Genomic DNA, 16,116 nt, shown 5'->3' with positions numbered 1-16,116 from the left:
AAAAGATGAGAAACCACAAAAAAAAATTTTTTTCCATCCGTTCAATAATACTACATAACAAGTATCGTAAATTACATAAAAAAAAAAATTTTTTTTTTTTCGACCTTGAAAAATAATTTAAACCGAAAAAAAAAATTTTTCGGAAAACCAAAAAAAAAATTATTGCAGTATTCTACGTGAAACAACAAACATTTTTTCTCCTATAAATTTTTTTCGATTGTTACAATTTGACGGAGATAAAAAATGTTGAAAAAAACTGTCACTTCCAGGAAAAAATGCCCGTGCGCGCGTCATATTTGACGAAAATAAATTTTTGATGAGTGATTCAGATAGGGCTTGGTAATAGCTAAAAAATGGTGTACTTCAAATTTTCGTACGATTTTTTTTCCAAAATTGGCTAATTGTCAAAAATAATAAAAAAATTTCAGAATTTTCAATTTTGCATAATTGTTGCAAAATTTAAAAAAACAATCGATGGCAACCGTGAATCATATCATTTGAAAGCTCTCCGAAAGACCTTTCAAACGCATCCACGCGCGTCTCTGTACGTTAATTTCTACCAGAGATATAAAACTTTGAAGTTAGACTGATTTTGCCCGTGGGGGGGGGTAAAAGTGCGTGAGCGGCACTGTATAAATATTATATATATTATTATTCGTCAAAATTTATCTAGTGAAATTCCTAACTAGTAGTCTCTAAATTAGGTACTAGTTCCAACACCTGAAACTTATTTTATTATTTTTAAAATATTAATTGCAAATGAACTAACAAACAACAATAAAAAAAGTTGTTGCTTTTTAATGAACTATCTAAAGATATAATTAGTTTACCAATTATTGTAAAAAGAACTGATTTTGGATGCTAACTTTTCAGATGTTCTCTTGCACCTACTGTGCAAACAAAAGCTATGTAAATATTTTTTTTATTGTGAAGGATTTGCGTTTGTAGTGAAATATGTTATTAGTTATTTTTTTAGTTTGAAACATAAATTTTTAGTTTATAACCTTACTAAAGATATTATATAAGAAAAGATATATAATATTTTTCAAAGTTCCAGTAATGTTTTTGGAATACAACAGAATGATTAAAAATTTGAAATTCAAAAACCTAAGATTAAGAGGAAACTATGTTCAATCTGTATTCATTTATTAGTCATTTGAACTTGGAAAATGGGTAAAACTACAAAAGTTATTGTTTGTGGAATGAAAAGTGTAGGAAAAACAGCTTTATTAGAACAACTGGTTCATGGAAACATGACTCCAAAAATGGTAAAAAATAATAATTTATTAGTTCAATTCAAAATAATGAAAAGCTATGTGCATTTGTATTTATTAATTTTGTTAATGCATTTTAATTATTTACTATTTTGAAAGTTTCTTAGTTTTTTAAAAATATTTCAGGAAATTCATCCTACCATTGAAGATACATACGTTGTGAATATTGAAACAGATAGAGGTACAAAAGAAAAAGTACGATTTTATGATACTGCTGGATTAGAACCTCTGCAAAGCAGCACAAATAATCAGCAATTAGCAAGACATTATCTCAGTTTTGCTGATGGCTATGTATTAGTTTATGATAATACAAAACCAGAATCACTAGATGTTTTATTTCCTTTAAAAAAAGATATAGACAAAAATAGAGATAAAAAAGAAATTAGCATCATAGTGATTGGAAATCAAACAAGAAATGATTTAGAACAAAACGTACTAGAAAATATTACAAATAAAGCTAATAACTGGTGTTTCAAAGAAAAATTGAAGCATTTTGAAGTTAATGTCATGGAGAGATCTACTCTACATGAAGCATTTATTTATTTATCTTCACGATTAAACCCTCCTCAAAACAAAAGTACATTCTCACAATTAAGTATGGGAAGAAGAACTGTCAAAACAGAATTAACATAAAAATCATAAACAATTACTGGAGCAAAAAATCAATGTAGATTTCTTTGGCTGGTCCATTTTCAATATTCTTTATAGATTTTCATTTTTAAACTTACTGATCACGGCATGAAAATACAAATTAATTTCATTCTTTTTATTAATTTACAAAATATATTTTGAGTATTGATATAATATATATATATTTACTACATTGTAGACCTACATTAATATAATAATCATTGTAATACAGTAAAGAACTTGTGGAAATTAAATTACATTGTAAAGAAATATTATTTATAATAAATATTATTAATAACGTAATAAATAATGTAATTGAAGTAGTTGCAGTACAGCACCATACTAAGATATTTAGTTTAATATTATTGCTAATATGTTTTCCTTCATATACATTATATGTGTTACTGAACTTAAGTATACATAAATTTAAAATTATAGTAATAAACTATGGTTTTTGTAAATTTTTCACAAATGAATTCTTTCATATTTATAGGCAAATTTATTAAGAAGTTATGTACATGAATTTCAAAACAAATTATTGAATATTAATTAAAAAACAAACTCAAATTGTACATAGATCTAAGTAGGTACTAAAAGTTAAATTATATAAACATAATTATAAATTTCTGGTATATATAGTTGACATCAAATAGCCCACTGCAAATATTATAAATTTTCCTTCAATCTTTTTTCTACGTTTTACCATTGAAAAGTAGGGAATTATAATATTTATGATATAAAATTAATAATCAAGGAAATTAAAAACTCAATTTCCTCTTTTATTTAGGATCTTCATTAAGTCAATAAATTTAAACAATGTGAATTCCTAGATAGCAAGGTTTTGGAAATTTTATTATTTCCCTTCTCAAGGTATCAAAAGTATACAAAATTACATGTATATAGTTATTCAATGAAGCAAGAAAGAATTAACAAATAATCTTCTTCTTTCTGTTTGCATGTATTACTAAATTTTTCGTGCAAATTCATGCAAGATAAATTGCGTAGATGCCCAAAACTTATCAATATTTTCAATACATTCTTGCTTAGTTGAATAATTATACATGGTAAACCTTAACTGACTTATTATATAAATTAGAAAACTAATATAATAAAATAGTAAACTACTATTTTAAGATCATAATTAAAATCATGCATGCATTCCATTTTGAAAAACAAAACGAGATTTTTAATTCAAACTTATAATTTTGCGATTGAGATTATTTGTTGTAAATAATTATTATGAGAACGTATACACCGAAGGTATACACCCACTAGCTGGAGTATAGATATAGCTTATGTGCTACATGTACATAGCATATGTAAACAATGAATGAATGTAAATAAACCTTAACCTTTCACTATATTATTTGAGTCAAAAAAATTGAACTAATTTTTAATTGTTATTTTACATTTCATTCGATGTATTTATTTTCAAGAGTCCAGATTGATTTTATATAAAATGCCTTGAGTCACGATTTTATATTCAAAATGCCTACAAATTAATGCCTTGAGTCACAAAGATAATCGTAAGGGATTGTGCTTATTCTGTTTCAAAGTGAATAGTATTGTTAATTTAAAAAATAGAAATATAATAAAAAATATAATAACTACGAACAAAAAAATTGAGGAGTGCGTTAAGAAAGTTTTGTGCGATCACGATCATTCTTCGCAAGAAGAATTTCTGACACCGATGCGAAGACAGCCCGACACAAATAATATTTTAGAAAAAAAAATGATCACATCTCACGTATGTCTAATTGTACTTCTCGAAAAAATAATTATTTATTATTGTACCATTATATTTCTCATAAAAAATAAGAAATATCCTTATCGATATTTCACCTCCTATTTATTCACGTAAAAGACATAATTAAGCAAAAATAAATTCACAGAAAAATTGTACCTTCTGTAGTCTAAATTGTACCATCAGTACAATTCCATAAATTTGTTTCTAAAAGAAATAATAGGACAATTACAAATTACCACTATTTGTTACATCTTACAAGGATGTCATGCGGAAATGCACTTTGCGCAGGCGTAGAGCTTTAAACAGCGGAAAAATTTTGAAACCAACAATATTACATACATAAATTTATATAAATTCAATTGATGATTTAGTATAGAAATAATTTAACTTGTCAGACAAAATAATTTTCTTTCATCTAACTAATTATTTTTATATTATAAACCTCGAAAATCATTGACAAAGAGTAAGATAACAGCTACACCGATTTGATTTCATGCTAATGCTTACTTTATCCAGATATAGCAATTTAAAGACAACTGTACCTCATTCATCGAACATCCGACTTAATTGTACCGCAATTAGTTTTTCAAACAATTAATTTTTGCTTACTATTTATCGATTATTAATGAAGAATTTTCGATGCAGATTCGAGGTTAGGTACGTTGCGCCGACGCTGTCGGAAGAGGGGAAATTCAAAATATTGCAGGTGGAGAACTTTCAATCTGTTGAATTTTCGTTCAAGTATAGATATTTGGAAATAACGTTGATAGAACCACTCGCGGGCACAGTTTATTCAAATTGTATCGATCATTATCATATTATGTCTCCCGAAAATCAATGGCAAAGAGAAAGATAACAGCTGCACCGATTTGATTTCATGCTAATGCTTACTTTATCCAGATATAGCAATTTAAGGACCTCATTCATCGAACATCCAACTTAATTGTACCGCAATTAGTTTTTCAAACAATTAATTTTTTGCTTACTATTTATCGATTATTAATGAAGAATTTTCGATGCAGATTCGAGGTTAGGTACGTTGCGCCGACGCCGTCGGAAGCGGGGAAATTCAAAATATTGCAGGTGGAGAACTTTCAATCTGTTGAATTTTCGTTCAAGTATAGATATTTGGAAATAACGTTGATAGAACCACTCGCGGGCACAGTTTATTCAAATTGTATCGATCATTATCATATTATATCTCCCGAAAATCAGTGGCAAAGAGAAAGATAACAGCTGCACCGATTTGATTTCATGCTAATGCTTACTTTTTCCAGATATAGCAATTTAAAGACAACTGTACCTCATTCATCGAACATCCGACTTAATTGTACCGCAATTAACTCTAACTAGTGTAAATTAAAAATTATTATCAAGATTATGAAGAGAGATTAATTTCATTTTTTAAATATTTTGAAATCAAAAGAAAGTAAAACGTTAAACAGGAAAATATATGATTGATTCTGGAAGCAAAAGTTACATGTTAAAAAAGAACGTTTATTTATTAATGTCTTCTCTAAAATAGTAATACAATTACATTTCTCGTCAACTTCGCACATGTATTAGCTCAAATCACAAATATTGCAAACATCAATTAAATAAACATAGATCTTTCAGTGCAAGATCGAAAACATCTAGTTTAGAGCTCAAACTTATTTCTCATGAGCTCGAAGCATCAGGTCTTTCAAGTATAAGTACATATTAAAATACAAAAGCTTTCAAGTATAATTATGCTAATTTTATGTGAAGCAGTTACGAATTGAAGGGCTTCAGAGAACAGAGGCGTTTGAAAAAGAATTTGAATTTTATTTAAGAAAAAGATGGATGAAAATTTACATGCCAATTAGGCATTGTATTTAAATTAATTCAAAATTACTCAACACTTTTACATACATTTGCAAATGTTTCACAACTATTTGCATCACATTTTTCCAGGGAAAGTGTAGCTAGGTACCTAATAAGACTTAAAGAAGTAGAAGACATAGATTCATTACTGTTAATGGCATATATTTATCATCTATATATGGATCTACTAAGTGATGGGATAATTCTTAGAAAAAAAGGGCTATTATACAAAAAAATATTCCATTTCAAGATACATCAAATGGTGGAAATAAACTTACAGACTTCGGTGAATATAGTATTTACGAATTAAAACGTGAATTGCGCAACACATTATTCTTACTGTAAACTATTCTAGTCGGTAGACATTGTAAGGAACGTAATTTATTCCAGATCAAATTTCATAATCAAAAAAATTAAACTATGTATTATAAGAACAGCTAATATTAAGTACAGCAATTTATGCAAACAATGAATTTGAGCAGTTTTTGCAGAAATGTTAGAAAAAATAAAGAACAAATTGAGCTTGTCATTTATGTATTTTACAGAGCCAATTTAGAATTTTTATATTTCCTCATTCACTTATTTGAATCAACGTTTTTAACTCAATTGCGGTACAATTAAGTTGGATGTTCGATGAATGAGGTCCTTAAATTGCTATATCTGGATAAAGTAAGCATTAGCATGAAATCAAATCGGTGCAGCTGTTATCTTTCTCTTTGCCATTGATTTTCGGGAGACATAATATGATAATGATCGATACAATTTGAATAAACTGTGCCCGCGAGTGGTTCTATCAACGTTATTTCCAAATATCTATACTTGAACGAAAATTCAACAGATTGAAAGTTCTCCACCTGCAATATTTTGAATTTCCCCTCTTCCGACAGCGTCGGCGCAACGTACCTAACCTCGAATCTGCATCGAAAATTCTTCATTAATAATCGATAAATAGTAAGCAAAAATTAATTGTTTGAAAAACTAATTGCGGTACAATTAAGTCGGATGTTCGATGAATGAGGTACAGTTGTCTTTAAATTGCTATATCTGGATAAAGTAAGCATTAGCATGAAATCAAATCGGTGTAGCTGTTATCTTTCTCTTTGTCAATGATTTTCGAGGTTTATAATATAAAAATAATTAGTTAGATGAAAGAAAATTATTTTGTCTGACAAGTTAAATTATTTCTATACTAAATCATCAATTGAATTTATATAAATTTATGTATGTAATATTGTTGGTTTCAAAATTTTTCCGCTGTTTAAAGCTCTACGCCTGCGCAAAGTGCATTTCCGCATGACATCCTTGTAAGATGTAACAAATAGTGGTAATTTGTAATTGTCCTATTATTTCTTTTAGAAACAAATTTATGGAATTGTACTGATGGTACAATTTAGACTACAGAAGGTACAATTTTTCTGTGAATTTATTTTTGCTTAATTATGTCTTTTACGTGAATAAATAGGAGGTGAAATATCGATAAGGATATTTCTTATTTTTTATGAGAAATATAATGTTACAATAACAAATAATTATTTTTTCGAGAAGTACAATTAGACATACGTGAGATGTGATCATTTTTTTTTCTAAAATGTTATTTGTGTCGGGCTGTCTTCGCATCGATATTTCTGACAGGTATTTGTACTTCATGTTTAAACATTATAATTCAAAAGCATGTTACGTCGAGGACGAGTCAGACTATTTTATAGCGGTAAAATTTGAATTTTTTTTATGGAAGGGGAGTTCCCGTAATTAAAAGCAATAGTCATTTAATAGCTGACTTTATTCTCAGTGACGGACTTACCCCTTCTGAGTTTAACCCTTTATAGATTAGTTTTTATGTATTTTGTACTATAAAAGAGGACGCAAAGCGATTGTAACACACACTCTGTATTCGACTCTGTAAGACTACGGATCTTCTGTAATTTAAGTAATAAATACTTAAACTCTATTTCTATAATAATTTATTATAAACCAGTAAAGACTTATACCAAATTCTTATATCTACGTTACATCTCTTGTTTCTGGCATACGAGTTGCTGGACCGGTCTAACTATAGGTAAAATTATTTAAATTGTCACTTTTCCAATCGGTGCTTTAGATATGTTGCCAGCCTGCTCTCGTTTTAGTCTCGTACCCGTGGTCAAGCGCTTATGCGCTGACCGAAAAGAGACAGTCGCGTTTAAGTAAGTCTTGTCAATTTGCGAATATTACGTCAGACGTATCAATTGGGGGCCCAATTTTTTTTTAACGAAAAGCAGGATTAGGCAAAAGTAATTTTTTTTTATAAACATGGCTACGGGAGCCGATTTGAGAGGTAAACGAAATGAGGAAGCACTATTAGTTGTAAGAAACTGCATAGGAGAAGTAGATTCCAATTTTATAATTAGTAGAGAACCAACATTACTAGAATATATAAAATTTCTGCACCCTCGTCAGGATTTAGATTTCGAAATAGATGGCAAAAAACAACAACTAGATAAATTCATAAAAATTTTAGAACATTATATTAATGGAGAATTAATAAGGAGTTCATGTCAAGATCCACTTTTACTACTCATTGTAGAAGAATTAACAAAACTCAATATAAGTCAGAAAGAAATTTCAGAAGCAGTGAATCGTATTGACAAAGTAGTACAATTTGTTCAATTATAACACTAGCAGACATGAGCATTATATTCCATATGAACTCATGTTTGCAAGAGTTGCAAGAGTACTATCACCAACTCCGCCAGAATCGAAAGATCTTTTGCCCACTTATGCCGATTATATGTCACAATTAATTAACCGTTTGAATGCTTTGCACCAAATTGCTCGTGAAAAAATTACACTTGCACAGATTAAGTCAAAATATTATTACGACAAAAAAATCAATCCGAGAGAAATTAAGGTAAACGATTATGTTTGGCTTTTAAATGGTCCCGAACCAAAAAAATTCAATGACCAGTACTCTGGTCCATATCTCGTATCGGAAGTATGGCCCAACGGAAATGTACGATATGAGATCGGCAAAAACCGCAGCAAAATTGTACATACAAACCGTTTATGCATATAACATATAAGGCCAACTGAATATTCGTTTTGCAAAATTTAATAGACAATCTCACCAATTGTATGCTCTGATTAAGATCTATTAAGGAATAATTTAAATTTTTTGTTTACAGATGATGAGTCTTCTAATTTGCCTACTGCTCTTGGAACTTGTTACCAAGGCGACGGCCTACATTACTTATGATTGCGCGCAGAAGTTCGCAAATATTATTTCGTAACTTTTTCTGTTGGTATTTATTGCAGAAGGCAAATTGCCACCACCAATCGTCAATTCTACGCGGATCAAAGTAGCATTATTGCAACCCACTGAATATTCGTCGGTGCAAGTGCGCTATTGTAAAATAGAAATAGATAGGGACGCTAAAAGATGCGGCTATAATAATCATAATATGGAAGTTGAATTAAGAAGAATAAAATTTTTATGCGAGACATCAAGAAAGAATGCATGTACACAGATCCAATATCTATAGGAGATCGCCTCTTTCAATCCTTACTAGTGAATAATTCAGTAGTACACGCTACAACTTTCGCAGGATCAGCCGGTAGCACAGGTGGATGCAGTAACGCAGGCTACTATAATGACCCATATGGCGAATTTCAAGACGTTTTTGTCACAGGTTGTCTTGAAATTTCGTTGCAGGAACATTGAGAAACGATATCGTTAGACAATAATAATGTTACGTCTCACGTAACTGTCGCGAATTGACAAGAATTACTTAAACGCAACTGTCTCTTTTCGGTCAACGTGTAAGCGCTTTACCACGGGTGCGAGACTCAAACGAAAGCAGGGCGGCAACGTATCTAAAGTACCAAGTGAATAAATAATAATTAAATAATTTACCTGCAGTTTAACTGGTCCAGAAACTCGTACCTCAGAATCCAGAGATGAAAGTGGATTAGGTATAACTCTCAAATAAGTTATTATAGAAATAGATTTATAATATTTATTGATCTAATTACAAAAGGAGCATAGTGTCACAGAGTAGAATACAGAGTGTCTGTTACAATTGTTTTGCGTTCTCTTTTATAGCACAAAATACATAAAAACTAATCGATAAAGGGTTAATCCCAGGAGGGGTAAGTGCGTCACTGAGATTAAAGTCAGCTATTAAATGACTATTGCTTTTAATTACGGGAACTCCCCTTCCATAAAAAAAATTCAAATTTTACCGCCATAAAATAGTCTGACTCGTCTCGACGTAACAATAAAATCACGTTATCAACAGGTACGGTTTGCAAATTCAGTGACGATAAATGCGTCCATAACGTTCTAAGTTATGCTTTTTGGGAACCAATTCCCATGCACGAGTGTCAAGAAAACAAGTTCACAGAACTTTACACCGGATAAGAAGAAAAAGTTATGGAACAGGGTAGCGAAAGGCGACCACTATACGTGTTAGATACACGAGGAGTGTCCTTCGCATTTAAAGATCTAGAAGCATTACCTAAATGCGGGTTTGTTAACCAGAAAGGGTGTCTTAACCAGAACGAAACATCCGAGAATTTTTATCCTTGACGATAAAAATAAACATACCTTTCCGGTGATAAAAGATAAAAATATCAAAAACATCGACTTATTTGCATATTTTAATGCAAAGATACTTTTCTTTGAAAAACACATAAGAAAAAGCTGACAGAAATTATATTATGACGTGTTATTTCAATAGTGTGAGTTAGAAAAGAACGTTATAATGAATGCACTAAATATCGCCACAATTAGTCCGGATTTATTGGCCTATTATTTGATGAACGGACCAGGCTATATGAGCCTACTCGCAGACGAGGTCATTCCATAATTAAGTGCTTACCGGTAGACGTGCGCACAAGGAACTCTTCAGAGTGCTATCTAGAACTACCTGTAGAGCGCGACGGAAGACCTATGTTTATGACACTGCGTACGCACATATTAAAATTTTTCGGTACAGAAATAGCCTGTGATGAGACAGTACTAGTAATGTTTAAGGTGGGAAGTGGATGGTTTAAAATGTTACCACGACCGACCTATTTTAGCGACGGATCAGGAGTTTTAAAGCCTCAAACAAAACAAACGTGGAAATATCTAGTACCCATCGACATAACTAACAGTGGAATTTATAGTTTGTCAGATATTGAAAAATTAAAAAGCTATATCATGTTTCCAAACGAACAAGCCGCGATTTTGAATAAACTAGCAAAAAGTGTATCATTGAATGGACAGAATTATCATTTTATCATATGCTTGACGAAAAACTGCTAGAGAAATTAGCTGAATCCACATGGTCGAAATTATGGGAAAGATTTATGAGTTTTGTTTCGGTAAGCGCAAGCATTATTTCCGTAATTATGCTTTTTTGTGTGATAAAATTTATACTCGATACAATCATTCATGGATACGCACTCTATTCGCTTTTCGGATGGTCTATCAAAATAATAGGTGCAGTGGAATTGACTTACAAATTTACTTGTCCATTTAGCTAGGACTCCTACGGAAGAACGAAAACGAGATAAGAATCAAAATAATATCGAGCGGGGATCAGTGGCCAACAAGAGTTATACAAACGCCCCTCCAAATTCCCCATTTGCTCCAAGTTCCCCGGACGCATCAGCATTGAAAGCGAAAGTAATCGAGTGTACTTTTAAACCCAACACACAGCAAATAGAAAACAGATTAATAGATACTAGACTCTATCCTGTGTTACAAGAGCCTTGCATTGGATCAATTTCTCCAAGGAAAAAACGAGCTCGTTCAGATAGCGACGAGTAAATAAAAAAAAATTGATATTAAAATTAGATTTGTCATCATGAATGATTCAGAAAAAATCGAAGTATTAGAAAATTTAATTTGTATAAAAGCAAAATTAATATGTATGGTCCAAAGGAATAACGAATCAACTCATAAATTTGGAAAAGGAGCCATAAACTTATTAAAATCATACAAGATTGCAGGCCATTTGGCTCAGTTACAGTTAGACGAAGTAACAGACACTATGAAAGAGAACAATTACCAACAGTGTGTTTTGTTGCACAACAGATTTAACAATTAATCAATATCAAAACATTCAAAGATCTTTTTTTCAATTACATAATGTATTTGATTCATTAGGTAAAATTTGTAAAAGAGTATTATTTAAGAAAATTTGTAATAACGATAATACACGATCTAAGCCAAGCATGGATTAACAATAGTGTATTTGACATTAATGGTCCTATAATCTTGTATTAATAATATAATTTATTAAATAATAATTGTAATCTATATCGAATTACAGTTTGTAGAACACACATAAAAAAAAAATCAAGATGAAAAAAGCAGCAATTTGCCTGTATTTTCTTGTCGGATTTATGGCAGTCAGGGGTCGAGAAGAAAACCCCGTCGTACATCTGATTGAAGACAATCCAGGGATTGCGTTTCATAAAATTGAACGTATAGCCTTTACTCGTGAAAATTGGAGTTTACTAATAACCATTGACCTGCAACACATTTTCATTTGGAACGATGTGCTTACTAATCAAGTAACTAGTTTAAATAGCATTTTCGTCCAAGATAATGTGTCCTATATAGAAGCAAGTTCGATTATACAGCATATTAAGGACGTTTCCCTGCCTTAACCATTCCATAGTAGTTGTCTTGATTATCGACGTTGAGTTGAAACTTGGCAACGTCGCGCATGAGATACTTATATATGTGTACTGCTATGCGTGATATACTTACATGCTGCTAGGTAGACTGAAAGAGGCGAGTTTTGTTTAGTGACAAATAAAGTGCAATGCCTCCGGCAAGGTATCACTGGAAAGGTAGATATGTGAAGAAAAGTGTTTATGAACATATGCTACGAAGATCTGAAAATGGGAAAAGCAATAAAGGAAGATGCGTTCTTCCAGCAGAAGAGCCGTGCGAAAAAGACTCGAGCGATATAACCTCTAAACACCCTGTCGAAGGATCGCGTGTTATAAACGTAGAGCACATGGCCAAGGAAATGCACTGCAAGAAATGCAAAGAAAGACTACATTTTAACGATGTTATCAATGAAACAATACAAGGAATGGGGTCGTATTATAAAATGAAATGCACTGCTTGTGAGAGTATTCAAGTCGTATCAAGTAGCCCTGTAAACGTTATGCCTGGCGGTACTGGGCAAAAGGTTTTTGAAATCAATCAAAAATTGGCCATAGGTAAAATAATTATTTAATCATTTATATGGCAATCGTATATTTTTATTAGGTTTCTTATGATAATATTATTATTGACAGGAGCTATACGTGCAGGAATAGGGCACACTCAAGCAGACAGTTTTCTGAGCACATTTGAGATTCCAATTTTATCAAAAAGCAACTATAAAAATCAGGAAAGATTTGTCGGCCCAATAATTGAAGAAACAGCAAAAACAAGTTGCATTCATGCAGTGGAATTTGAACGAGCACTCACAGTAGAAAAGTTAGATTCTTTGAAGAAAATGTTGTAAGTTGCCTATAGTGAATGATAATGTTAAATATCCTTCGATTGAATTCGCTGTATAATAGGCGCATATTTTGATTTTTTTAGAAGTTAGTGATAAAGTAATTTAAAATTTATATACATATATACAATCATGCTAGAATTTCGATGTTGACAAATAATTGGCAATGGAGACATATTGCCAAGGAAAAAATAATTATAGCCTAAGATAAACAATAATTTCGGTATATAAGTGTATATTAGCAATAACATGCATAAGTTAAGATTACTTTTTATTTATACATATAATCATGCATATAATTTGATTTTTACATTGTACGAAATTACTTTTGTTAGCAATCTAACTTAATAATATTTACAATTATATTTTTACAATAAATAATACGTAAGCTGTTAAAAATGTCAAAAATAAACCATACTACATTATTCCTGAATATTTTTTGTTTATAAAATTCCTAATGGTCGTATCATGGAAAAACATAGGTCATGTTATTTCTTATTAAATATAGGCCTCCTGGGACTGCAGATGATTACCTATCGTATTCTACATTTGTGAATGGCCAAGAGATTTAACGAGTAAGACTGTTTGCTTCTTTCGATTTTGGGTGGAGTCAGCGTTCCAATGGATACAATTATGATAGCCTTAATGGATACGGTTGTCTTATTGGACTGCAAACGGGCATGGTTTTGGATTACGTTACTTTCAATAGGAAATGTCGACAGTGCGATGAAAATAAAAAAAATAATATTGAAAAAGATCATGATTGTCGCCTTAATTTTCATGGCAGCGCCAAAGGCATGGAAGCCGAAGGTGCTTTAAAACTTGTTACTGAAAGTAAAATCCTAAAAGAATCAAATGTTGAAATTGGCGTTTTCATTGCCGACAATGACAGCAGCAGAATAAATGCAGTGCAAAATGCCTCTAATTATGTGATAATTAAGCAATCCGATATGAATCACACAGCAAAAGGTGTCAGTAATGCCCTTTACAACATCAGTTCGAAAACAAATAAAGATCCTGATCGTGAATTGCAACACGACACAATAAAAACTTTAAAAAAATATTTTAGTTACGCAGTCAAAAAAAATGTTGGAAATCTTCAAGAAATGAAAGATGCTATAACTAATATACCATATCATGCTTATAATCTTCATGATAAGTGTGGATCGTGGTGTAAAGCAAATGAAAATAAAGAAAATTACGTCGGACTGCAGTTAAAAAGTCAAGTATTGTTTGATGAACTGGTAATTTTATTTGACAAACTTGCTGCGAATGCTACGAAGTTTTTAATGGCAGCATCGTCGCAAGCTAATGAGAGCCTGAACAATTCAATGGCTAGTTCTGCTCCGAAAAGAATTTGCTATAGTACATCTGAGGCTTCCGATTATAGATTTGCCTGTACAGTCCTACACAAGAATTACGGAGAAGCATATATCAGCAGTATTTTTCATGCTTTAGGTATGGAATCAACAGAGCGACTTGCTAATCGTATCCAACGTACAAATCAATGCGCTTCAAAACGCAAGTTAAGAGAAAAAGAAGTTAGTTTCAAGAGAAGGCGTATTGAGCTCGCGCAGGCGCGGTCTCAATTAAAATATCGCAAAGAAAAGAGCGAAGGGCTTGCATACAGTAGCCATATGTCCCTTTTCGATAACGATGATTATTCGATTACGCAAACTTCGGTTGCAGAAGACACTAGTAATCCAGAAGCCAAAGATGTGAATAGTTCAGCAATATTTCACTCGAATGATACGGCCATTGTTTTTTTTGACTTAGAGACGGGTGGGTTTGATATGTTTAAGGACGAAGTATTACAAATCTCATTAAAGTGTGGTGACAAGTCTTATGTCTGTTACCTTACACCAACGCGTGCAATTAATCCGAGAGCTTCCGAAGTACACAACCTGACTCGAATTAATAAAAATTTGTATAAAAATGGCGAGCAAGTAGTAACACGCGCGAAAGCAGTTGTTGTATCTGAAGTATTACAGTTCTTAAAAGCTATAGGTAAAAAATGTATCTTAGTTGCGCATAATTGCGAATTTGATTCGAAACGATTTATTCTTTTGATAAAAAGTTGTGATTTTCTCTGTGACTTCAAAAAAGTAGTTGTAGGTTTCACTGATGCGCTGCCACTGTTCACGAAAACAATTGTTGACGTTGAAAATTATAAGCTTACAACTTTAGCGGCGTGTAAATTGAATATTTCTTGCTCCGAAGCTCATGATGCGCAATTTGACGTAGAAGTATTAGAAAAGCTGGCAAAAGCATTTCTACAATTGAATGATTTACTGGCAACAAATGCAACATTTGATGACATTTGTGCCGCTATTGACAAAAAGCAACGCAGTAAAATTAATATACACACCTTCCTACCTTTGGACGGCGCTATTTCCAAAACAATGATGCAAAGATTATCCGAACAAAATTTTACCTACTATGATTTAATTGATGCATTTATCAACGGAGAAGATCAGGCTAAGCAGTTGTTACAAGGTAACGTGAATGGGTCACCAACAGTGATAAAAACAACCAAAAATTTAAATGCCATTATTGAACATTTGAAGTTCGTCACGAAAGAGTAGCTATTGGGAAAATTTATGAACTTCCAGTGATTCATAATTTCATACTATCCTTTATTAATATTATTTATAGCGATAAATTAAGCGTTGAAAACATTTTTAATATTTATATAAATGAAACGTACTGTTTTGTAGTTCTACGAATAAAAATTTTGTTTATTACAAAGTATTATTACTTGAAAGATTATGACAATTTTATTTTCTAGCTAATAAATAAACAAAACCATATTTCTTTCTATGCAATATTGATATACCGATGTAAAATATCAATCGATCTATTATTCCGATGTATTTAAAATTTACCGCCGACTATCGTATGCGCACGCGCGGCGTCTCTCATAGAACTGCACGATGCGGCGTTGCCAAGTTTATCTCAAATGTACTATTTTCTTGTTATTTATATTAATTTCGTAATAATAACTGTTATAAGATGGTTTGAAACTTTGAGTTTGAGTGTTTAATAATAATATGTTTTTCTTATTAGTCATCAAAAATTTGTTCGCCTGTGTTATTTCTGGCAAGATTTATTGGCCATTTCAATCGCGCTTTCATAA

At 31.5% G+C, this 16,116-nt stretch overlaps 2 protein-coding genes across 2 annotated transcripts; both read left to right on the top strand.

The window, feature by feature from the left end:
- Nucleotides 1-873: 873 nt before the first annotated feature.
- LOC131666884 (NF-kappa-B inhibitor-interacting Ras-like protein) lies at nt 874-2,232 on the top strand. Its single transcript, XM_058939932.1, has 2 exons — nt 874-1,268; nt 1,401-2,232. The coding sequence occupies exons 1-2, from the start codon at nt 1,170-1,172 to the stop codon at nt 1,905-1,907; spliced, it is 606 nt and encodes a 201-aa protein (XP_058795915.1). The 5' UTR covers nt 874-1,169; the 3' UTR covers nt 1,908-2,232.
- Nucleotides 2,233-13,660: 11,428 nt separating this feature from the next.
- Nucleotides 13,661-15,565, top strand: LOC131667360 (uncharacterized). The gene has a single exon (XM_058940727.1). The coding sequence runs from the start codon at nt 13,661-13,663 to the stop codon at nt 15,563-15,565; it is 1,905 nt and encodes a 634-aa protein (XP_058796710.1).
- The last annotated feature ends 551 nt before the right edge of the window (nt 15,566-16,116 follow it).

The sequence above is a fragment of the Phymastichus coffea genome, unplaced genomic scaffold (genome assembly GCF_024137745.1).
Source record: "Phymastichus coffea isolate CEN01 unplaced genomic scaffold, Cenicafe_Pcof_1.1 PCOF00004, whole genome shotgun sequence".
Taxonomy (NCBI): domain Eukaryota; kingdom Metazoa; phylum Arthropoda; class Insecta; order Hymenoptera; family Eulophidae; genus Phymastichus; species Phymastichus coffea.
Note: the sequence above shows the minus strand (reverse complement) of the source record. Positions and strands in the feature narration are given on the sequence as shown.

Excerpts from the sequence above, each read along its gene's own strand:
- LOC131666884 (XM_058939932.1), top strand. The coding sequence starts at position 1,170 with ATGGGTAAAACTACAAAAGTTATTGTTTGTGGAATGAAAAGTGTAGGA. Across the intron at positions 1,269-1,400 it reads GAAACATGACTCCAAAAATG|GAAATTCATCCTACCATTGA; the intron begins GTAAAAAATAAT and ends AAAATATTTCAG.
- LOC131667360 (XM_058940727.1), top strand. The coding sequence starts at position 13,661 with ATGGTTTTGGATTACGTTACTTTCAATAGGAAATGTCGACAGTGCGAT.